We start from the raw sequence: 24,691 nt of genomic DNA, 5'->3' as shown, positions 1-24,691 counted from the left end.
GACATTTATTTTTTTGTACAAATAAATAATTTAATATGAACACAAACAAAACAAACAATTAAATCTCGACCTCCATCCCTATATTGTCACAAAAATCACAATAATAATCCAGCTCCACCGCTGAAGCACCAATTTGAACTGCTCTCGGACTCACATATTGCTGTTCACTGGACCTTATGATCACTCAGCTGCACAGCTGATGCCTGCTGGACTGTTCCTTTAAACGGTTGATAGATTAATTATTAATGACTAATTATTACACCCTGAAACTGTGTATAATGTGTTAGAAATGTGTGAGTGTAGGACCAGTAAGCTACCATTGAGCTACTATTTAGCAATGTGGGTAAGAGTTAGACCAGACAACAATGGAGAACTGTCTAAACCAAGATAAAGGGGCCTCCCAATTTAGGGAGCATGCGATATCTGCACCTGGCCGAGCAAGGACTGGGAAAAGATAAGAACAGTGATGGTCAGGAGAGCAGAGGAAAACATGAGCTGAGCCGAGGTGTGTGTGTGCTTACAAGATGTGTATAATGGAAAAATACAGGCCTTTTTGTTTTAGATTCCGTCTCTCACAGTTGAAGTGTACCTATGATAAAAATTACAGACCTCTACATGTTTTGTAAGTAGGAAAACCTGCAAAATCGGCAGTGCATCAAATACTTGTTCTCCCCACTGTATGTACATGTGGGTAGAGTTAAAGTGACTATGCATAAATAATTAAAAGAGTAGCAGCAGCGTAAAAGGATGGGGTGGTGGGGCAGTGCAAATAGTCCGCGTAGCCATGATTAGCTGTTCAGGAGTCTTATGGCTTGGGGGTAGAAGCTGTTGAGAAGTCTTTTGGACCTAGACTTGGCACTCTGGTACCGCTTGCCGTGCGGTAGCAGAGAGAACAGTCTATGACTAGGGTGGCTGGAGTCTTTGACAATTTTGAGGGCCTTCCTCTGACACCGCCTGGTATAGAGGTCCTGGATGGCAGGAAGCTTGGCCCCAGTGATGTACTGGGCCGTACGCACTACCCTCTGTAGTGCCTTGCGGTCGGAGGCCAAGCAGTTGCCATACCAGGCGGTGATGCAACCAGTCAGGATGCTCTCGATAGTGCAGCTGTATAATTTTTTGAGGATCTGAGGACCCATGCCAAATATTTTCAGTCTCCTGAGGGGGAATAGGCTTTGTCGTGCCCTCTTCACGACTGTCTTGGTGTGTTTGGACCATGATAGTTCGTTGGTGATGTGGACACCAAGGAACTTGAAGCTCTCAACCTGTTCCACTACAGTCAATGAATAGCATTCTCACGTAGGTGTTCCTCTTGTCCAGGTGGGAAAGGGCAGTGTGGAGTGCAATAGAGATTGCATCATCTGTGGATCTGTTGGGGCGGTATGCAAATTGGAGTGGGTCTAGGGTTTCTGGGATAATGCTGTTGATGTGAGCCATGACCAGCCTTTCAAAGCACTTCATGGCTACAGACGTCAGTGCTACAGGTCGGTAGTCATTTAGGCAGGTTATCTTAGAGTCCTTGGGCACGGGGACTATGGTGGTCTGCTCGAAACATGTTGGTATTACAGACTCAGTCAGGGACATGTTGAAAATGTCAGTGAAGACACTTGCCAGTTGGTCAGCACATGCTCGGAGTACACGTCCTGGTAATCCGTCTGGCCCTGCGGCCTTGTGAATGTTGACCTGCTTAAAAGTCTTACTCACATCGGCTATGGAGAGCGTGATCACATAGTTATCCGGAACAGCTGGTGCTCTCATGCATGCTTCAGTGTTGCTTGCCTCGAAGCGAGCATAGAAGTGGTTTAGCTCGTCTGGAAGTCTTGTGTCACTGGGCAGCTCGCGGCTGTGCTTCCCTTTGTAGTCTGTAATAGTTTTCAAGCCCTGCCACATCCATCGAGCGTCAGAGCCAGTGTAGTACGATTCAATCTTAGTCCTGTATTGACTCTTTGCCTGTTTGATGGTTCGTCGGAGGGCATAGCGGGATTTCTTATAAGCGTCTGGGTTAGAGTCTTGCTCCTTGAAAGCGGCAGCTCTACCCTTTAGCTCAGTGGGATGTTTCCTGTAATCTTCAGTGCAATCTTAATGCCAGCATTGGTTTGTGGTGGTAAATAGACAGCTATGAAAAATATAGATGAAAACTCTCTTGGTAAATAGTGTGGTCTACAGCTTATCATAAGATACTCTACCTCAGGCGAGCAAAACCTCGAGACTTCCTTAGTATTTGATTTTGTGCACCAGCTGTTGTTTACAAATATACACAGACCACCACCCCTTGTCTTACCGGAGTCAGCCGTTCTATCCTGCCGATGTAGCGTATAGCCCGCTAGCTGTATGTTATCCATGTCGTCGTTCAGCCACGACTCGGTGAAACATAAGATATTACAGTTTTTAATGTCCCGTTGGTAGGATAACCGTAATCTTAGGTCATCCAAATTGTTCTCCAATGATTGACGATTGGCTAATAGGATTGATGGGAGCGGCAGTTTACTTGCTCGCCGTCGGATCCTTACAAGGCACGCCGACCTACGTCCACGATATCTCCGTCTCTTCCTCATGCGAATGACGGGGATTTGGGCTTTGTCGGGTGTCTGTAGGGATATCCTTTGGCCGCCTCGTTGAAGAAAAAATCTTCGTCCAATACGAGGTGAGTAATCGATGTCCTGATATCCAGAAGCTCTTTTTGGTTATAAGAGACGATGGCAGAAACATTATGTACAAAATAAATTACAAATAACGCGGAAAAACACACATAATAGTACAATTGGTTAGAGGGCTGTAAAACGGCAGCCATCTTCTCCGACGCCGTTTTAATGAACGAGCTGGCCTTCAGCGAGCAGGCCTTCCTAATTGACCTGGCCCAGGTATCCTGGATGGATATAGATCTCATTCCGTCAGTAGAGGATGCCTGGTTGTTCTTTAAAAGTAATTTCCTCTCAATCTTAAATAAACATGCCCCATCCAAAAAATACAGAACTAAGAACAGATATAGCCCCTATTTCTCCTCAGACTTGACTGCCCTTGACCAGCACAAAAACATCCTGTGGCGTACTGCATTAGGATCAAATAGCCCCCACGATATGCAACTTTTCAGGGAAGTTAGGAACCAATATACACAAGCAGTTAGGAAAGCAAAGGCTAACTTTTTCAAACAGAAATGTGCATCCTGTAGCACTAACTCCAAAAAGTTTTGGGACACTGTAAAGTCCATGGAGAATAAGAGCACTTCCTCCCAGCTGCACACTGCACTGAGGCTAGGAAACACTATCACCACCGATAAATCTACAATAATCGAGAATTTCAACAAGCATTTTGCTACGGCTGGCCATGCTTTCCACCTGGCTACCACTACCCCGGCCACCAGCTCTGCACCCTCCGCTGCAACTTGCCCATGTCCCCCCCGCTTCTCCTTCACACAAATTCAGACAGCTGATGTTCTGAAAGAGCTGCAAAATATGGACCCCTACAAATCATCTGGGCTAGACAATCTGGACCCTTTCTTTCCTAAAACTAGCCCCAAAATTATCGCAATTCCTCCTACTAGCCTGTTCAACCTCTCTTTTCGTAACGTCTGAGATCCCCAGAGTTGAAAGCTGCCGCGGTCATCCCCCTTCTTCAAAGGGGTGACACTCTAGATCAAACTGTTACAGACCTATATCCATCCTGCCCTGCCTTTGAAAGTTTTTGAAAGCCAAGTTAACAAACAGATCACCGACCATTTCGAATCCCATTGCCTTCTCCAGCTGCAATCCGGTTTCGAGCTGGTCATGGTTGCACTTCAGCCACGCTCAAGGTCCTAACGATATTATAACCGCAATCGATAATAGACAGTACTGTGCAGCCGTCTTCATCGACCTGGCCAAGGCTTTCGACTCTGTCTAACCACCGCATTCTTATTGGCAGACTAAATAGTAGGGGTGTAACGATCCATCTACTACATCGATGTATCGATTTATATTCCCTATGATCCAACTACATCGATCTGTGCTCAATGATTGGCCTTTTTGAACAACATATATCAATCTAACATCGTTTTAAAATGTAATAAATCGATTGTATCGATACTAGGATATAACCCATTGGATTTAAGCACGTCCAGACTTTATATGGATGTTTTTTTCTTAGCACTTTTAATGATAAAGGCTTTAAACATTACTCGATTCAGTCTGCCTATCCGTGACGTCATCGCCCCGTGCCAGCAGCAGCGCAAAGCGCAAAGACAACAAAACATAGCATGGCGGACGACAGAGGAGAAGCCGAACGGCAGAAATTATCAAGCCACCATTGCGGTCCTTACAAGAAACAGGAATCTAGAAACTTCACCTGCACTGTCCAGTATCCAGGTATTTATTTCAGTCACACTGGTTGAATTTTTGGCTAAAAGGTTACTGAATCGATTTCAAGTCACTGAATCGTTTCGGATCGTATCGTTCTAAATGAACCAATATCGTCCTTGAATCGTATCGACAACCACGAATCGTGATACAAATCGAATCGTTGTTAAAACGAATCGTTACACCCCTACTAAATAGCCCTGGTTTCTCAAATGACTGCCTCGCCTGGTTCACCAACTACTTCTCAGATAGAGTTCAATGTGTCAAATCGGAGGGCCTGTTGTCTGGACCTATGGCAGTCTCTATGGGGGTGCCACAGGGTTCAATTCTTGGGCCGACTCTTTTCTCTGTGTATATCAATGATGTCGCTCTTGCTGCTGGTGACTCTCAGATCCACCTCTACGCAGACGACACCATTTTGTATACATCTGGCCCTTCATTGGACACTGTGTTAACAAACCTCCAAACGAGCTTCAGTGCCATACAACACTCCTTCAGTAGCCTCCAACTGCTCTTAAACACTAGTAAAACTAAATGCATGCTCTTCAATCGAACGCTGCTGGCACCCGCCCACTCGACTAGAATCACTATTCTCGACGGGTCTGACCTAGAGTATGTGGACAACTACAAATACCTAGGTGTCTGGTTAGACTGTAAACTCTCCTTCCAGACTCACATTAAGAATCTCCAATCCAAAGTTAAATCTAGAATCGGTTTCCTATTTCGCAACAAAGCCTTCACTCCTGCTGCCAAGCATGCCCTCATAAAACTGACTATCCTACTGATCCTTGACTTCGGCGATGTCATTTACAAAATAGCCTCCAACACTCTACTCAGCAAATTGGATGTAGTCTATCACAGTGCCATCCGTTTTTTCTCCAAAGCCCCATATACTACCCACCACTGTGACCTGTACGCTCTTGTTGGCTGGTCCTCACTACATATTCGTGGCCAAACCCACTGGCTCCAGGCCATCTATAAATCACTGCTAGGCAATTCCCTGCCTTATCTTAGCTCATTGGTCACCATAGCAACACCCATCCGTAGTATGCGCTCCAGCAGGTATATCTCACTGGTCATCCCCAAAGCCAACACCTCCTTTGGCCGCCATTCCTTCCAGTTCTCTGCTGCCAATGACTGGAACAAATTGCAAAAATCTCTGAAGCTGGAGACTCTTATCTCCCTCACTAACTTTAAGCATCAGTTGTCAGAGCACCTTACCGATCACTGCACCTGTACACAGCCCATCTGAAATTAGCCCACCCAACTACCTCATCCCTATATTGTTATTTATTTTGCTCATTTACACCCCAGTATCTGTATTTGCACATCCTCTCTTGAACATCTATCATTCCAGTGTTAATACTAATTGTAATTATTTTGCACTATAGCCTATTTATCGCCTTACCTCCATAACTTGCTACATTTGCACACACTGTATATATATTTTCTGTTGTATTTTTGACTTTATGTTTTGTTTTACCCCATATGTAACTCTGTGTTGTTGTTTTATTGCACTGCTTTGCTTTATCTTGGCCAGGTCGCAGTTGTAAATGAGAACTTGTTATCAACTGGCTTACCTGGTTAAATAAAGGTTAAATAAATAAATAAATAAATAAAACCTCTTGATCCCACTGCACACACCTGCAGTGGAACCAGTGCTGACAGAAGTCACAGCACAACCATGGCACCTCGGATCTACACTCCTGAGAGGAGCTTGCAGGCCGATCATGCTCCCCGCAGCGAGCACAGCAGGTGGTGTCTTCTTTTATAAAAAATTAAATAATAAAAATTGATTAATATGGTTTTGCAAAATGTAGAAGTTCTTCAGCTACAATAGTAATTGATACAACTGAGAGAGAGAGAAAAACAGATGAAGTACCTGAGAGTGGTGCCATGGGTGGCGTGACCGACGTGACCGGTGGAGCTTTTCTCTTCCTTTTCTGTGCTGCAGTTTGATAAAAAGTACTGTTTCATGAAAACCCTTTTCAACTTTTTTACATCAATACTTCTGGAGGAAGCTGCAGAGGTTTTGGAGGAGGTGGAGATGACTTGAGGGCTGGTGCTATGTACTGTAGATATGTAAAGAGAGATTATTTTTTTTTACATTGCTGTTTTATAAAACACATTTTTTTCCGTAATTTTACATGTGTTTACCTGTGGAGGTGGCGGTATTCAAATTGCAGGGGGCAGGGACACCAGACGAGGCTGCTATGGTGGTGTGACCAGGGGAGACTGAGGAGGCAGTTGGTCCAGAGGAGGCCGTGTTGGTGGTGACAGACAGGGTGGGTGGTGTGCATCGTGGTGGTGGTGGACAAAACCGCCGGACGATGGCTTCGGAGGAGCTGGTGTTTGTAATGGTGGGGTTGAGGGGCCGACGATGGTGTGGCCGAGAGAGTACGCACGTGGCCTTCTGCAGCTGGGGACTCCGGCGGCTCCTACAGGTGTTGCACACTGGGAGGCACTGGCAGTGGTGATGCAGCTGTCAGAAGTGGTTCCAGCAGGGGGTCCTGCAGAGGCGATGGCATCAATGGTCTCATCCATGGCTTCCAATGGCTGAAGGGTCAAAAAGGGAAGAGGCCACACTTCTTAAACCCTTCCACCACATAGTGCATGTCCTTGCATCGCTGGTACGGGTAGCGGAATACTCTGGCAAAGCACTTGGAGGAGAGTGGGTTGAGGGAGAAACCCAGACAAATCTATAACTGCGATGAGTCGGTTTCATAGCGACCAGAGCAGGCACAAAGTGCTGGCTCCCCGGGGCGCAAAACACGTGTACCAGCAGGCTCTGGGGACCAAGGAGCACATCACAGTGCTGGCCTGCTTCAACGCAGCTGGGGAGGACGTCCCCCCATTTATCACACTGCAGGTGTGTGCAGTGGGATCCAGAGGTAGCGGTGGAGCTGGATTTTTATTGTGATTTTTGTGACAATATAGGGATGGAGGTCGAGATTTAATTGTTTGTTTTGTTTGTCTTCATATGAAATTATTTATTTGTACAAAAAAATACATGTCTATAATATATTTATTTATTCAACCCATCTTGTTTATTTCTTCCTTTACTTTCCAAGTGCATCTCTGCAACACAAACTCCACACTGTTTTCATTCTCTGCTGCCAATGACTGGAACGAATTGCAAAAATCTCTGAAGCTGGAGACTCTTATCTCCCTCACTAACTTTAAGCATCAGTTGTCAGAGCACCTTACCGATCACTGCACCTGTACACAGCCCATCTGAAATTAGCCCACCCAACTACCTCATCCCTATATTGTTATTTATTTTGCTATTTTGCACCCCAGTATCTCTATTTGCACATAATCTCTTGCACATCTAGCATTCCAGTGTTAATACTAATTGTAATTATTTTGCACTATAGCCTATTTATTGCCTTACCTCCATAACTTGCTACATTTGCACACACTGTATATATATTTTCTGTTGTATTTTTGACTTTATGTTTTTATTTTTTACCCCATATGTAACTCTGTGTTGTTGTTTTTATCGCACTGCTTTGCTTTATCTTGGCCAGGTCGCAGTTGTAAATGAGAACTTGTTCTCAACTGGCTTACCTGGTTAAATAAAGGTGAAATAAAAAAATAAAAAAATAAAATTGTTTATGTCAGTGCACATTACTGAAATTAAAGTTTTATTTGATGTAAATGATTCATACTCAATTACATTTTTGTATTAAACTGTTATCTACTTTCTCAAAACATAAGATTAATCTGTAAAACAAATGATGAGTCATTATTTGGTTACAACACTGAATATGTTGGTGAAGAACCATTTTTTAAGAGTCCACAGGAGGGCAAACCGGGCTACGCAATGAAAAGTTTTTTTTACCGGAAGGCTAGCCAACTAGTCAACTATCTAGTAAACACTTCGGATACGAGGTTGGTGTCTTTTTTGAACAAAAATAAACGTACTACTAATATAATAAGAAGAGACGTGACTATCAGAGGCAAACCCTGCCTCATGGTGACGTCACTCGCTCGGCTACTAGATAAATATGGGGTTTCGTACCTTGCACTGGATCAAACCGAAACTTCCCTTCATTGAGTGACCACGCTAACGAAAGGATAGATCACAAGTGGATTGCCTGGTTCAGGATTTTGGAATACCTCAGACGCACATCAAATGTAAGTTTGCTTATGGAATTGAATGATTTTGCAGTCGCGATAATACATTAATTAGGCTATGGCTGTTTCAAAACATTTTAGTTCAACTTCAATTTTAACATTGCTCAATGCTCCATCAAACCTTAGTTAATACTAGAGAATACAAGCACATTATTGTTTTAAATTAATTTGTTCAAATAAGTATTACACAAAAGTTCATATAAGTTGTGGCCTAATAAAGGATTTTTTTTTAAACCACCTAGACTAGGCATAGTGATGAGAAATGCATTCTTTGTCAGAGTTGGCTGCTTTTCATGTTAACAGCAGAATCTTACTAAAGAGCACATCTATTTCACAGACAAAAAAATAATGAGTTTGAATAAAGGTGAGAAATTGCGGAACATGGACAAAAGGAGCGGGAGCATGCCGTTTCCCATGCACCTGCAGAACCTGCACAGAAGAAGCATGCTGGTGGACGACCGCGAGATGCGCAAAGCGCAAACTGGAGATCTGTCCAACGTCATGCGCTGCACGTCCTACTGTCCAGTGAAGGTCACTGAGACAGCTGTGTATCTGACTCGTCCGATTCCGTTATCTCCTCCGGCAGCGACTGGTTCGCCTCGGCGAGCAGGGTGTCGGAAAGCCTGGCACGTATTTTCGGTGGAGTCGAGGATGGTCACGACTGCGACGAGACAGGTGAGTGTCTGATGACCATTACTGATGATGATGATGATGGTGTTGAAGTTTATATGGCATTAAGAATACACCACAAAGCAATACGTTTTTAAAACAAAGAAAATAACTGTTTGACAGTGGCTATTCTCAGCACCCCATTAAAGCTAATGCACATAGGCTCCAAACTAAGTAAATATAGGATTGGTATCCATATCATCTTGACACACAGGCTGAAGAACATTGATTATTGCTATTTCCATCCAGTCAGTAAGGCGCCACACATATCAAAGTACTGCTGTTGACATATACAGCCACAGAGATAGTGGATGGGAGATATGAAAATCAATGACTGAGTGAAGGAGACAGTAATGCACTGTAGTACCCATCACAGATATAGGTTAATTGAGTGTTAATAAGCTGTACTAAAGGCATCATGAAATGGGAAATAGAAATGGGCAATAGTGAGTGAGACCTCACACATGACCCAGTTAGTGGGTTTATAACATTGTGGCCAGGAGTATTTATCTGTCTGCTTGCTTTTGTTTCAGGAAACACATATGACAGATCGATCGAAGTGGACGCGGAGGAGGTGTCCATCTTGTTGTACGACATTTGGGAACAGGTGAGGCATATAATGCAAATTATGCAATTTCAGTTTGACCCTCAGTAAAATTGGTCTTAGTCATAGCATATCATTTGATGTAATGCGTAGTGCTCTAATGCTGATGTATAATATCATATATCACTATAATAACTTTAATTTGAGCACCTGTAGCTTTTGATTAGATAAGCAATGTAACTAATCTAATTATATTTCTCTTGGCCTACAGGATAACAGTCAGTGGCTGAAGGAACAGTGCATGAGGATAGGTGACGCCTACATTATCGTCTACTCAGTGACAGACAAGTCCAGCTTTGAGAAGGCGTCAGAGCTACGCAGCCAGCTACGCAGAGCTCGCCAGTCTGAGAACATTCCCATCATCCTTGTGGGTAATAAGAGCGATCTGGTGCGGTCCAGAGAAGTCTCTGTGGATGGTAAGTGACGGTGATCATTGCCTAGTGCTACTTATTTTAGAATTACTGCTATAGTTAAAGCTAGTATAAAGGTGTTATGCAAAGGCATAATGATGAGGGTGAAGTCACTGTCCCCAGGGAACACTATAGATTCTCACCTGCGCCTCCCCTCCTTTTTTTTGCAGAGGGCAGCGCCTGCGCTGTGGTGTTTGACTGCAAGTTCATCGAGACCTCAGCCAATCTCCACCACAATGTCAGGGACCTGTTCGAGGGCATCGTCCGGCAGATCCGACTGCGCAAAAACAGCAAGGAGGAGAACGCTCGCCGTATGGGCAAATGCAAACGACGCGAGAGCATCGGTAAGATGGTCAAGCGTTTCCTGGGCCGTATGGTGGCCCGGAAGAACAAGAAGATGGCCTTCAGACAGAAGTCCAAGTCCTGCCATGACCTTTCGGTCCTCTGAGAGTACAGTATCTGGACTGCTGTTTCCTCTTTGGCCTTCAAGACCAGACGCTGTGTGTTTTTAACACTAACCCCAAGGACTGATAGAGCTGTACAGAAATTATATATTTTATTATATTAATTAAATACAACAGACATATCCATGATAATGATCTGGCTTTTGAAGTTTCATTATTAAATTTTTTTGTCTGCCTTATGTATAGCTGTTGATAGTTCTTGTGTATGTATATTCAATCCACAAAGGCTTGTTATTTTCAACTACGAGTTGTAAGATTGCCTTGATAATGGGGGACAGTGTGTTTGGTTCTACTCCATGTAGTGTTGGTCGTGTTGTATATAGCCCTCATGAAAGATTACATTATGGTACACTGTCCTGAAAAGCAATGGAACTGTAAGCACTATGAGGGATTTCACTGCATTCTGTCAACTGGAGTCATTTTTACTTGAAACTGGGTACGCAGGTTCGTACTTTGGCCATGATACTGAGGACAGGAATAATGTGTAATGGGGGTTAGGCCAGGTTTTGGAAAAATATATGATTCTATTGTCCTAACCTTCAGTCAAGTTGGGAATGAAGAAAGCAATAATAAGTTATATTTGTCATGTGAATTTAATTTAAAGGCAATTAATTAGCTCTTCAAAGAGTAATCGGTTCATTCCCTCCCTTTCAGTGTTTCTGTCACATCACGTCACGTCTAACTCTCTGTCTGGAGGGTATGTCTGTCTGTCCTTCTGTCTAGAGGGTATGTCTATCGGGAGGGTCTTTCTGTGTGGAGGGTCTGAACAACTCAGCCAGAGGAGGTCCCACTCCCAACATGTGCTAGAAGCACTGAGTTACTAGTCTGAGGAAGAGTACTGTGTTCAGGCTCTGTGACGTCCATAGTAACCATCTGGAACTCACGGGTGAACACAGAACAGCTTATCTTGTGTCTTCTCTCGGTTTTCAAGGTTGTTGTTTTTACCACATTCCAAAACATGATTTAATTGGGCGATGTTGCCAGCACCACAAAGGCAGAGTCTCATCTAGTGCTGGTGTTGTCTACTTGTCAGAAAGTCATTATTCTGACTAAACTATCCGTTTTGTAGCCCAAGGCTGAAATTAAGTTTGGATGGTATAGTTTGTGGAGTTTTTCATGAGGACATTGCTGTTCTATTAAGTCTACAATACAGTGTGCACCTTTATCGGCTATTCAAATAGACATGTCTGTCAAATAGACATTTCCCATTAGCTAGTAGACTGTCCTACCTGAGAGACCTGTCAACCCTAAGTCTGATGGGACTCTAATGGGCTGCTCCTGGTTAGCTGTGGAGGGTAGTGTGTGAATAGGCCCTGTTGTCTTGCTGTAGTGCTGATGGAGCAGTGAGTTAATAAACACATTGTTAAGGGGTGTGGCTCGGCTAGCGTAAATGTCACTGCAGCACATTGCTTTCTGACCCTCATGTCCACACAGACCAGCTGTCCTTCCAGGTGTGCTGCTGGACATGATTGGCATCCTGCTAGTGTCTGAAAACTGGGCCTCAGACTTTGGAGCTATACTCACACACAACAACACACCATCAGTGTGTGTCTGGCAAAGTATGTGTGTGCATACCCATGTTTCCTTTATGGCTCCTACTAAACGTGTGTTTTCTCCCTGCCTGCAGCAATATTCCAAACCGCTCCACCTTTTCATGCCCGTTCTGTGGAGCCCGCAATCTGGACCAACAGGAGCTGGTCAAACACTGTATGGAAAACCACCGCAACGATCCCAACAAAGTGGTCAGTCTGTTATGTTATACCCTGAACTATGGACACTGTCCTAGTCTGAAGATGGACACTGTCCTAGTCTGAACATGGACACTGTCCTAGTCTGAAGAGAGACACTGTCCTAGTCTGAACATGGACACTGTCCCAGTCTGAACATGGACACTGTCCCAGTCTGAACATGGACACTGTCCCAGTCTGAACATGGACACTGTCCCAGTCTGAACATGGACACTGTCCCAGTCTGAACATGGACACTGTCCTAGTCTGAACATGGACACTGTCCTAGTCTGAACATGGACACTGTCCTAGTCTGAATTTCCTAATGAGAGTGCATCCTAAACCAACAGAGATTCTACTGCATTCTGGTTTGGTGTACAGGTGAGGTAATTACAGGGTTGTTGATTGGTTGGTGTGCCTCCAGGTGTGTCCTGTATGTTCAGCCATGCCCTGGGGGGACCCCAGCTACAAGAGCTCCAACTTCCTCCAGCACCTCCTCCACCGGCACAAGTTCTCCTACGACACGTTTGTGGTGAGGATAAGGGTTGGGGTCTGGGCTCTGTGTCGTCTGTTCTTTAGATAGGACTAGAGCAGTTCTGTTGTCAATAATGTGACCGTAATATCCTAGTACTGTCACTGTAATATCCTAGTACTGTCAATGTAATATCCTAGTACTGTCAATGTAATATCCTAGTACTGTCAATGTAATATCCTAGTACTGTCAATGTAATATCCTAGTACTGTCAATGTAATATCCTAGTACTGTCAATGTAATATCCTAGTACTGTCAATGTAATATCCTAGTACTGTCACTGTAATATCCTAGTACTGTCAATGTAATATCCTAGTACTGTCAATGTAATATCCTAGTACTGTCAATGTAATATCCTAGTACTGTCACTGTAATATCCTAGTACTGTCAATGTAATATCCTAGTACTGTCAATGTAATATCCTAGTACTGTCAATGTAATATCCTAGTACTGTCAATGTAATATCCTAGTACTGTCAATGTAATATCCTAGTACTGTAACATGAATGCACTGCATATCTCAAAGCAGTCTGCTTTATTTATTTGGTGTCTGGCATTATTTGCTCAGTGGTTGACTGTGTGACTTTGTGTTTGCAGGACTACAGCATTGACGAGGAGTCATCACTGCAGGCAGCCATGGCCCTGTCCTGTCAAATCAAATGTTAAAGTGAGTGACTGTCTGACTCTGTGTTTGCAGGACTACAGTATCGATGAAGAGGCGGCACTACAAGCAGCCCTGGCTCTGTCCATGGCAGAGAACTGAGTCCCCTTGGTCCTCTGAGTCCCCCACTCTGCTGTCTGGGGATGCACTTCCATCCTGACACCCCGCTAGCTCTCTTTCTTTGTCTGGATCCACCCCATATCCCGCCCCCTCCACAGCCACCTCACAGGGAGAGTTTGGAAGGACCTTGGCCCTGGCCTAGACTCCCACTCTGGGAGAGCTCCAGAGGGATTATGTCCTAACCCTGTCCCCGATCCTCTACCTGGCCCTTCATCCACTCTGCTCACCTGCTAAACTCGTCAAGGCTCATTACCATTACATCATATCCTCTCAGCCAGCAGCAGCCCCTTCACTTCCTGTATACTGGGGAGGAGGGGAGCTTGGCCTCCAATAAATGTTGCAATTCAAAACCACTGCAATGCAAAACAATGAGTACAGCATGGACATTTTTGTTATTCGGCAGAAAGTATGAAGGTTCCCAAAAATAAGGATTTAAGGTATTTTCTTTGACTCTTTATTTTTCACTGTTCAAATGAAACGTTTTCAAACTCCAGGAAAAAGCCATCACATGACACACGTTCTGGTAAAAGTACCACAGATTAGTTCTGTTAAAGTTTATTCTCAAGTGCATAATTTGATGGCTTTTTGAATAATAGGGACTACAGTTGAATGGCTTGACCCCATTGTCAGTGTGATAAGCTTCCAGCTGGGTGACAGCCTAGACATGACCAGTTAAACAGAGAGGGAGGACATTCTCACGTCCCCATCACGACAACAACACACACTAACATTTGCAAATCAAAACAAACTATCAAACTATCCCCTTTTGTATTCAGAGTTCTTGTGAATACTTGCACTTGTCACATTTTTCTACATAATTGAACTATAGATTGTTCTTATTTCATAGTTAAGAAACAGAATTATAGTACTGCATTTAGTCTTCACTCTGCTGTTGCTCTGCTGATATTTTTATGAAGCACCAGACAAGATAAAATCTATTTTTGGAAAATGTTTCAGTTTCAAATGCTGTACTAATAATAAGAAACGTGTTTATTGGGGATGTGTTTGTTGTTTTACCACCTTTTTCAAAGGACCCATTGGTACTGTACTGCTGGCATCAAACAGTTGTTAGCAGGATCTTAGGGCCTATGTGTAATACACTGTCTCAAACACAAGAGGGCACCCCAGTCTCGAAATAGACCGGGCACAAGTCAAAAGTCATTCAAAGCCCAGTGTTCTTCAGTCAGTGTTACTCCAAGTCATCATGTTTATACCCATGCACAGTATTGTGAAAAATGCCCATGTGTTGCCTAAATGTATGACCTGTTTGGTTTAGTGCCCACTATGAGAAGTGTTAGGGAAATTGACATTGTAAAGTGCAAGAAGTGAAATATTATGACGTGAGTACTGTTGGATAAGTATATCCTTGTGGTTGAATTGGTTGTTGCCCTGTAAAAGTCCAGTTTTATGTTCATTATTTTATTGAACACCAATGTTGGTCTGATCGTAAAATGTAAAAGTGTACATTGCAACACTGTACAGAATCAGTACAATGTTCCTAGGCCATTTACAGTGCCTTGCAAAAGTAATCATCCCCTTGGCATTTTTCCTATTTTGTTGCATTATAACCTGTCATTTAAATTGATTTTTATTTGGATTTCATGTAATGGACATACACAAAATAGTCCAAATTGGTTAAGTGAAATGCAAAAAATAACTTGTTTCAAAAAATGCAAAAAAATAACAAACGGAAAAGTGGTGTGTGCATATGTATTCACCCCCTTTCCTATGAAACCCCTAAGTAAGATATGGTGCAACCAATTACCTTCAGAAGTCACATAATTAGCTAAATAAAGTCCACCTGTGTGCAATCTGTGTCACATGATCTGTCACATGATTTCAGTATATATACACCTGTTCTGAAAGGCCACAGTCTGCAACACCACCAAGCAAGCGGCACTATGAAGACCAAGGAGCTCTCCAAACAGGTCAGGGACAAAGTTGTGGAGAAGTACAGATCAGGGTTGGGTTATAAAAAAATATCAGAAACTTTGAACATCCCACAGAGCACCATTAAATCCATTATAAAAAAATGGAAAGAATATGGCACCACAACAAACCTGCCAAGAGAGGGCCGCCCACCAAAACGCACGGACCAGGCAAGGAGGGCATTAACCAGAGAGGCAAGAAAGAGACCAAATATAACCCTGAAGGAGCTGCAAAGCTCCACAGCTGAGATTGGAGTATCTGTCCATAGGACCACTTTAACCCGTACACTCCACAGAGCTGGGCTTTATGGAAGAGTGGCCAGAAAAAAGCCATTGCTTAAAAAAAAGGCAACAAAATAGGAAAAATGTCAAGGGGCGTGAATACTTTCGCAAGCTACTGTACCTTCCACGATCCACACTGCTCCTATCTCAGTGGGGTCTCACAAAAACCCATTGGTCAGAGCTGTGAAAATCTGTTTGAATATACCATACACATTCCAGGTCTGTTGCAATCATTATGTTCCAATGGTTTGTTAAAGACATCCACTTTCTGATAGCGCACTAATTATTCAATTTGGATTTAAACAGAACTGTGCAGAACAGCTGCATACTCAATAATATGAGATCAATTTCTTTAAAGGCACTTTGCTTCAAAGGGATAAAATGATAATGTCCAATTACAAGCCATGTTTGAGTAGTAGTGTACCCGTTGAGCTAGCATTGATATATGAAGATTTAAGATAATGTTTTGGTTCATCCTGATGAAGGATGTCTTATAGGGAAATAGTTAGATTGTTCTTATATAGTGACCAATGGAGGAAGATATTATGGATTGTGATTCGTTGTTACTAGACTGACTAGTAAAAGTATAATGGTCTGTCCATTTATGTGTTTTTCCTTGTTTCCGAGGAGAATTGTATATACGGTAGAGAAAGCAACATTTAGGTTTAGGTCCCTGCGGTAACTAAGATTGAGAATGTATTCGTTTTTTCGTAAGTTATATATTTTCCACAAAGGAATGCATTGAAATATTGCACTTTAATTCAAAAATATATTTTGAAGAAGGGTAGGAATTTTGTTCATTTGTTGTTTTTATTTTTGTAACGTTAATTCATTCCAATGTGTACATTTCATTGATGGATGATAATGTAAGTTGTGGCTGTTTTTGTGTAAGAGCAGACGGAAGGTTAAGTATTATCTCAGTCATAACATGGTGATGTTTTGGAGCACTGGGATGGTACAAAATGTACAGCCAATTTATCTGTTGTGTCGTTAATATTTTATACATGGGTATAGATTGCAAAACCAACTGAGAAAACCATCCCAGATATACAAAAGTGTGGCAAACTAAAATGGACTCTCGGCTTAGTCAAAGTGTTCTTGGAGATAATGCATCCTTATTTGATAGACATTGACATGTTATATTTTCTGTGTTTAATTGTATTGTACTGGTTGATGGCACGGTATGACAGGGGTGGCCATTAGAGAAAAACTGTCGTCACCATGAGAAGTCCTGAGGGGCATTGTCACGCAACTTTAATTTAATAATTTTTACTACCTTTATAATGATGCTATTTTATAAATGTTTGTAAGGTAAAAGGTATTGTATGTTTAGATCAGCATTCATGTGCACAGCTGTAGCCTAACATGTAGATTTTGTATGGAGTATACCTGAAATGTATACTTTTCACTCTGTGTGTATTGTTGCATCCATGCATAATGCAACTGTACTGTGCATCATCATCCCATATGTCCTGCTTGTGGTCAAAACCAGCCCAATCTCCATTAAATAAACTCAATGTTGCAGGTCACACACTGAAACATCCACCAAAACACCAAAAACAGGGACAGTAAAAAGGAAACTATATTGTATGAACTTTGTTGGGTCTTACTGAGACTGTCTGTTCTGAACTTGGTAAGGCTGACAGGAAACAGACTGCCATATAGACTGGTATCACAGCAATCAGCGAAGGCTGGCTGTCCTTAGACAGAGCCTGAGTCTCTGACTGTGTCCCCCAGGACTCGACTGTCCTGGGAGTGTCATGTAATGTCATATGTCACTCAGTCTACAGTGAGAACTCTGCTAGACTCAGGCTGATTTTGTCCTCCCCAGGGGGACTGAGCTACACTCACTTGAACCAGGAAGTTTATTTCAGGGCCACTGTGCCCTAGAGACCCACCCTTGGGCTTTGGCCCTACTGTCAGGGCCTGTGTGTGTGTTAAATGTGGTTTATGCATTCTTGAAAAATAGTAATAATACCAGTAATAACAATGGTTGATTATGATGCTAACAATGTGGATATTCAAGTTTTAACACTGTTTGAAGTTTAATAAGATATTGTAGCAGATTTTTTCCCAATAAAAACACTGACCCATCCCACTCTCTCTTTTTCCTTCCTGACATGTTGTCACTAGATGTTTTTATTTGATACCCCCACTACTACCTTCACCTTGAATGGGTAACATATTTACTGCGTTGTGATCTTTGAACTGAAATTAGAGACTAACTTTAATCAGGAGGATTGTCAGGAGAAATCCCTGTCTTCTGCTGGTATGTAACAAGTAGCGTACACAGGGAGGTGTGAGACATGGGGTACAACACATAATTACTGGCAGTGAATAGAGACCTGACAATCTCCTTTAGTGGGGGCCTTTTTCAACAGGAGAATGGGGGGACCCAGAGCTCACTGTGGACCCAAGAGGCCTGTAAACAACCACTGGTTGCCAGGGAGATGCCTGTCTTTGGAGATGCTCTAAATGGAAAGAGACAGGGGCCTTCTGTGACTGCAGCACCGGGGTGACGGAAGACAGGCGACAAGCATGCAGAGCCTCCAAACCGGTGTGGTGTCTGGAGGCAGGAGCGGCACCTGAATGTCACGCCCTGGCTCTGGGGACGCTTGTATGTTGAGCCAGGGTGTGAGTGTTCCTGTGTAGGTTTGTGTTTTGCACTAAGAACGTCACGTATTGATTTGTTATTTTGTTCGTGTGATTACTCTAATAAATATAAGAATGTTCACTTTCCACGCTGCGCCTTGGTCCTCTGTATCTGACGATCGTGACAGAAGATCCCACCAAAACTGGACCAAGCAGCGTGTCCAGGAGCCATCGCCAGGGGAATCTCTAGCGGATCTCCGTTGCAACCTCGACTGGGTCAAGCCAAGTGAAGAGCAGAGAGGTTGGACTTTGGAGCAGTGGAGGAAGAGTCTCGACTGGGCCAAGCCAAGTGAAGAGCAGAGAGGTTGGACTTTGGAGCAGTGGGGTGAGAGTCTGGCGAGAGATAGGGAGGCCTGGTCCACGGGGAGGAGAGACACCCAGAAAATGTTTAGGGGGGGCTCACGCCGTGGACGACGGGGCAGCAGGAGGCCGCGATAGAGCGGTCCAGCGGGTTGGCAGAGGAGGCCGCCAGGTTACGGGGGCCACTGGTCACAAAGGGGAAGAGGTACTGGGGTGTGTTACCAGTCCGGTCCGGCCCGTTCCTGATCCCCGCGTAGGGCCAGTGGTGTGTGTCCCCAGTACGGTCCGGCCTGTTCCTGTCCCTCGCACCGAGCCTGTGGTGCGCGTCGCCAGCCCAGTCCGGCCTGTTCCTGCTCCCCGCACCAAGCCTATGGTGCGCGTCGCCAGCCCGGCCCGGCCTGTTCCTGCTCCCCGCACCAAGTCAGTGGTGCGCGTCGCCAGCCCGGCCCGGTCCATTCCTGCTCTCCGCACCAAGTCAGTGGTGCGCCTCGTCAGCCCGGTCCGGCCTGTTCCTGCTCCCCGCACCAAGCCTATGGTGCGTGTCGCCAGCCCGGCCCGGCCTGTTCCTGCTTCCTGCACCAAGTCAGTGGTGCGCGTCGCCAGCCCGGCCCGGTCCATTCCTGCTCTCCGCACCAAGTCAGTGGTGCGCTTCGTCAGCCCGGTCCGGCCCGCTCCTGCTCCCCGCACCAAGCCAGTGGTGCGCGTCGCCAGCCCGGTCCGGCCCGTTCCTGCTCCCCGCACCAAGCCAATGGTGCGCGTCGCCAGCCCGGCCCGGCCTGTTCCTGCTCCCCGCACCAAGCCAATGGTGCGCGTCGCCAGCCCGGCTCGGCCTGTTCCTGCTCCCCACACCAAGCCAGTGGTGTGCGTCGTCAGTCCGGCACAGCCCGTGCCTGTTCCACCGGTGCCTGGTCCGGCACCGGTCAGCTGCTCAACGCCGGAGCTAGAGCAATCCGCTCCACCGGTGTTCAGTCCAGCTCCGGCCAGCAGGGCCAGACCGGACCAGGGGAACTGTGGGGGGTTAGAGAGGGAGTGGGGATCATGCCCGGAGCCGGATCCGCCGCCAAGGCGGAGTGCCCACCCGGTCCCTCCCCTGTGGTGTTCTGTTGGTGCGGTCGGAGTCCGCGCCTTTGGGGGGGGGTACTGTCACGCCCTGGCTCTGGGGACGCTTGTATGTTGAGCCAGGGTGTGAGTGTTCCTGTGTAGGTTTGTGTTTTGCACTAAGGACGTCACGTATCGATTTGTTATTTTGTTAGTGTGATTACTCTAATAAATATAAGAATGTTCACTTTCCACGCTGCGCCTTGGTCCTCTGTATCCGACGATCGTGACACTGAAGCAAAACTGCTCTCGCACTCAGACCTTTACTCTGTGGTGGGGCCTGGACTGGTGTCAGAACTGGAAACGCTTCACCCAACAATAATTTCTATGTTGTTTGGGATTATCCCCCTGGCCCTATTAATAATGATAATGTCATTGTCTACCTTTCTACATGGGACAGAAGCTGGGTGCCAGGTGAATGGATATGGCATTGTCCAGCTGTTAAGTTTAGGCATTCGTGTTCTGAGCAAGTGTGGAGGTGTTGCTATAGTCTGGGATAGTCTATAAGAGGACATAAGGGTCCTACACAGTAGTTACTCAAGTTGAAGTGGTCCAATTAACCACAGTCTAAACAGAGCAGAGGGCAGCCCCTGTGACCTGGGCCACACTGGAGGATGCTTTTGATTGAGCTATGGATTGGTGGTGTTTGTTGTGTTATGTTAATACAACTGAGGCTTGGTTATAAAGACCGTTCAAACTCCACACACACACTATTCAGACTGGTTGAAAACATTCTCCTCATTAGCCGTCGTCATCTCTAAGATCCTCTGTTTGTGTTTCACCTCTATGCAGGTTTTAATGATGACTGGTGTCATAGTGTGAAAACAGTCAAGAAAAAACATTTCACTCACCCCAAGAGTAAGAAATTACAAGTGACACTACAATGACCTTTCTTATAATGAAGAAAGAAGGATTTTGTGTTTTTGCATAATCAACCTATCTAATTATTTAATATCAAAATAATATGTTATCAAAATACAGAGTTTATCATCTTGCCGTTTGTCATGAAATATGGGATTATTAATCTTGAGTGCATCAGTCGACGTGATCTTCCACCCTTGAGAGTGGCCACCATTGTAGTCCAGCACTCTCCTGTCCCCAAAACACCTGGCCCTTGAACCCCCTTCCCTCCCTATCCACCCCCATACAGGGGCCTGGGAAACAGGAATGGGTCAACCACTGATGAGGTGCAGGCCAGGCCTGAAAGTGTGTTACTGAATGGCGCACACATACAGGCAAAGAGACCAAATGGAGGGGATAGTGAGGGATCATGCAGAAATACCCTTCTGTCTGTTGAGCTTTCATATGAAACAATGTCGTTGAACAAAGCTGCATTTGATTATCATCAAAAGTGCACAAACATATTCATAATCTTTACCAATGATATTATATTTCAGATCATGTTCATTTATCATTTTCAGGCACAATTTGTTGTTGTTGTTGTTGATAAAAAACAATGTTTTGTAAGTACAATAGAATTAGCATGGCAAGCCATATCATTTTGGAACCTAAGGACCTTTACTGTTGGCTGGTCATTAATTAAATATTGACAATTATATAGGTGTTTCACAATTACTATTGCTATGCACTCTGAAGATGGACTCCTTTGAATAATGGGACAACTTTAACTTTGGGGTTAAAGGTCAGGTCAGGGAAAGCGAATATTGTGAGCAAGCAGGAGCCCTTGGACAAAACAATATCAGATATCAGATGGAAAACAGGGCGGGGGCATTGGCTGATTTCGACGGACCTCTAAATGTTACCAAGCTGCACCTGTTCAGGCCTGCACGGCTTTTCTTCCACAACAAGTGGACAGATATAACTACCCCCCTGAATCCTCCCATCCCCAGTCCACAGCAGCATAGTGGCAGGGTTTTGGTAACAAGTGCAACACATAGCATTCATACGCAGGGTGTCAGGGAGCTACAGGAGCGAGATATATTAATAAATGCCCAACACTCACTGTGGAAAATATTCCACAAATCTGAGTCGTTGCAAGGCTGTGCTGAGGTCATTCATAAAAATATCTCACCAGGCCAGATAGCATCCGCTGGATAAACTACAAATAGCCCCACTTTGTCTTCACAGGGGCTATAAGTGGCAACTGGGATTGTATTACTATGATACTAGCATTGGAGTAGTGGCATGCTTATTATAAACAGGTTATCCAGTATTTATAGACCTAAACATTTGTATTAATATCCATATAGACATGACCCGGCTGGATATCCCCTGAAGTCAAGCTGAGCTTGCATGCACTCATGATTTGACAACGTTGCCATGGCGACATGTGGGTGTAGGTAGTAGGGGTGTGTCCATGATGCGCTCATAGGCCAACACACACTGGAAAAATGTCAACTTTGACCCACTCGCTAATCACAAATCTTAAACCTAGTGCCGATATAGGATTCTTCTTTTGTCTAAGGGCTGTAGGCACTATCTCTAATTTACAGTGCTATTCTAAATGGATCTATTACCGGATGGTCTTTTTATACTCTTCATTGATTCCGATTTTCCAATAGACTAATACTGTATGACCCCATGCCACATTGGCCTATTGGAAACCAGTATGAAAATACATAAATACAGTACCTTGTAAAAGCTCGCTGGTCTTTGTAGTTGAATCTGTGCTTGAAATTCAGTACTTGACTGAGGGACCTTACAGATGTTGTATTTAGGGGGGACAGAGAAAAGGTTAGTCATTCAAAAATCATGTCAACCCCTATAATTTCTCACAGAGTGAGTCCATATAAATTATGTGATTTATTAAGCCAAATGTTACTCCTGAACTAATTTAGGCTTGCCCAAACAAATTGGCTAAATACTTATACAACGACTATATTTTAGCTATGAATGTTTTATTTATCTTTTTTTCATATATAATTTTTATTCCACTTTGACATTACAGAGTATTTTCTGTAGATTGTTGACAAAAAATGACAATTAAATGCATTTGAATCCCACTTTGTAACACAATAAAACGTGAAGAAATCTAAGGGGCCTGAATACTTTTGCAAGAGCTTTTATCAAGAGCTTGATATTCAAATATGACACAGACGCATTTTAATTTGTGTCTGTTGAAGGAAATAGACTAATTTAATTTATCGTGAGATAGCTGTCACTAGTTTTATCTAACGCACATAAATACTATCTAATCACTAATCTAGATTCTCATCACTACCACCAACTTATCAACATAAATGCTCTAGACAAATATATCAAAGCTCCTTCTCTATCTCAATGGATGGGAACTCGTCAACCTCTATGCTATCAAATCATCCCAGGAGCTGATACGGTGGCTGTATCCAGCAGAGTAGCAGGACAAGTGGAGATGGGGGTGAAATCCGCAGCAGCTGAGAAACAGTATGGGGGGGGTTAGGGAGGGTTACTGACAGGCGAATCCCTGGATCAGGCCCAGGGATTGTTCCAAAGGAAAACAGCGAGACACAGCTCTGTGGAATTGGAGAAAGCGCAGAGCATTGGAAACTCTCTAGGTTCCACTCATCAGTGCCAGGGACCTGAGAAGGACTGGATGCTCCTGTCAGCCCAACCCAGGCGCTAGTGTTTGGCCAGGCCCAATTCACACTGGGTCAGAAATAGCCCCACTGCCTCTATTTTTGACCCGTCTGCTGCTGTATGGGTAGCAGGTCCATGCCTCTCTTGCCCTGGCTACAGGGTATTTATAGGGCGAGAAGGGTCTTTTGTGGAGTCACAGTGGCTATAGTTAGGAGCTGCTGCGGCGTCAGCTGACGCACACGTCATGGAGAACAGCGTCAGAGGTCAAGATCACGTCTGGAGCCGGAGCCTTGTGTTTGTTTACCGTCCTCATCCTCTGCGTCTGTCCAGTAAGGCTGGTCAACGTTTCTACCAAACCTCTGAAACGGTTACATTCATATTGATCTCCACAATGTAAGTAGTAGTAGAAGTTGTCCATGGTTGACCGGGTCCATGGTGTCCTGCTGCTGAAGAATTCTGTTGGTATAAATTTAGTGTGTCAGAGAGGTGAAGGATGGGCTGAGACGGCTCCAGCCAGGATATGCTGAGGAATGCGTCTGCCATGTGTCTGCCGTGTCAGTCTCCACTAAAATTTCCAGCAACACCCCAGGGAGCTGTGACGGTGGTGCCAGAGCCCTGCCCCACGGGACCTGGCCTCATGAAAACACTGGCCTGTCTCGATGAGCTCTGCTCTGCGTGGGCTTTTTGCTAAGTTATGGGGTTTGTGGCCAAAGATACCATTTCTCTCCTAACTTAGAAACTTCCAGGTGTCTCTTTAGTCCCACAACTCTGCCAAACTCTGTCCTGGGGCCCCCCCTGGGTGCACGTTTTGGGTTTTGCCCTAGCACTACACAGCTGATTCAAATAACTAACTAATCATCAAGCTTTGATTATTTGAATTAGCTGTGCAGTGTTAGGGCAAAAACCAAAACGTGCACCCAGGGGGGGCCCCAGGACCAAGTTTGGGAAACCCTCTTTTGGCAGACACTCTTATCCAGAGCAATTCATAATACAGTGGGGGGAAAAAGTATTTAGTCAGCCACCAATTGTGCAAGTTCTCCCACTTAAAAAGATGAGAGAGGCCTGTAATTTTCATCATAGGTACACGTCAACTATGAAAGACAAATTGAGAAAAAAAAATCCAGAAAATCACATTGTCAAAATCAAAATTGTAGACCTGCACCAGGCTGGGAAGACTGAATCTGCAAGAGGTAAGCAGCTTCGTTTGAAGAAATCAACTGTGGGAGCAATTATTAGGAAATGGAAGACATACAAGACCACT

At 44.4% G+C, this 24,691-nt stretch overlaps 3 protein-coding genes across 3 annotated transcripts in view; all 3 read left to right on the top strand.

Moving 5' to 3' along the window:
• Window positions 1-8,385: 8,385 nt before the first annotated feature.
• Window positions 8,386-10,794, top strand: LOC121559216 (GTP-binding protein RAD-like). Its single transcript, XM_045216847.1, has 6 exons — window positions 8,386-8,468; window positions 8,806-8,976; window positions 9,009-9,143; window positions 9,671-9,744; window positions 9,953-10,157; window positions 10,322-10,794. Exons 2-6 carry the CDS (start codon window positions 8,817-8,819, stop codon window positions 10,597-10,599), a joined length of 852 nt encoding a protein of 283 aa, XP_045072782.1. The 5' UTR covers window positions 8,386-8,468; window positions 8,806-8,816; the 3' UTR covers window positions 10,600-10,794.
• LOC121559215 (GTP-binding protein RAD) overlaps window positions 8,418-24,691 on the top strand; it is an 81,007-nt gene continuing 64,733 nt past the window's right edge. The window contains exon 1 of the mRNA XM_041872501.2: window positions 8,418-8,468. The gene's annotated coding sequence lies outside the window, so the exon portion shown is untranslated. The remainder of the gene's footprint in view (window positions 8,469-24,691) is intronic.
• Window positions 10,931-15,232, top strand: LOC121559219 (E3 ubiquitin-protein ligase RNF166). Its single transcript, XM_041872506.2, has 3 exons — window positions 10,931-12,357; window positions 12,767-12,874; window positions 13,571-15,232. The coding sequence occupies exons 1-3, from the start codon at window positions 12,193-12,195 to the stop codon at window positions 13,634-13,636; spliced, it is 339 nt and encodes a 112-aa protein (XP_041728440.1). The 5' UTR covers window positions 10,931-12,192; the 3' UTR covers window positions 13,637-15,232.

Source organism: Coregonus clupeaformis, unplaced genomic scaffold (genome assembly GCF_020615455.1).
Source record: "Coregonus clupeaformis isolate EN_2021a unplaced genomic scaffold, ASM2061545v1 scaf0823, whole genome shotgun sequence".
NCBI lineage: Eukaryota > Metazoa > Chordata > Actinopteri > Salmoniformes > Salmonidae > Coregonus > Coregonus clupeaformis.
The sequence above is the reverse complement of the archived record's forward strand: the minus strand, read 5'-3'. Positions and strand labels throughout refer to the sequence as shown.

Excerpts from the sequence above, each read along its gene's own strand:
- LOC121559216 (XM_045216847.1), top strand. The coding sequence starts at position 8,817 with ATGAGTTTGAATAAAGGTGAGAAATTGCGGAACATGGACAAAAGGAGC. Across the intron at positions 8,977-9,008 it reads TCTGTCCAACGTCATGCGCT|ACAGCTGTGTATCTGACTCG; the intron begins GCACGTCCTACT and ends AAGGTCACTGAG. Across the intron at positions 10,158-10,321 it reads CAGAGAAGTCTCTGTGGATG|AGGGCAGCGCCTGCGCTGTG; the intron begins GTAAGTGACGGT and ends TTTTTTTTGCAG.
- LOC121559219 (XM_041872506.2), top strand. The coding sequence starts at position 12,193 with ATGTTTCCTTTATGGCTCCTACTAAACGTGTGTTTTCTCCCTGCCTGC. Across the intron at positions 12,358-12,766 it reads GCAACGATCCCAACAAAGTG|GTGTGTCCTGTATGTTCAGC; the intron begins GTCAGTCTGTTA and ends GTGTGCCTCCAG. Across the intron at positions 12,875-13,570 it reads TCTCCTACGACACGTTTGTG|GACTACAGTATCGATGAAGA; the intron begins GTGAGGATAAGG and ends CTGTGTTTGCAG.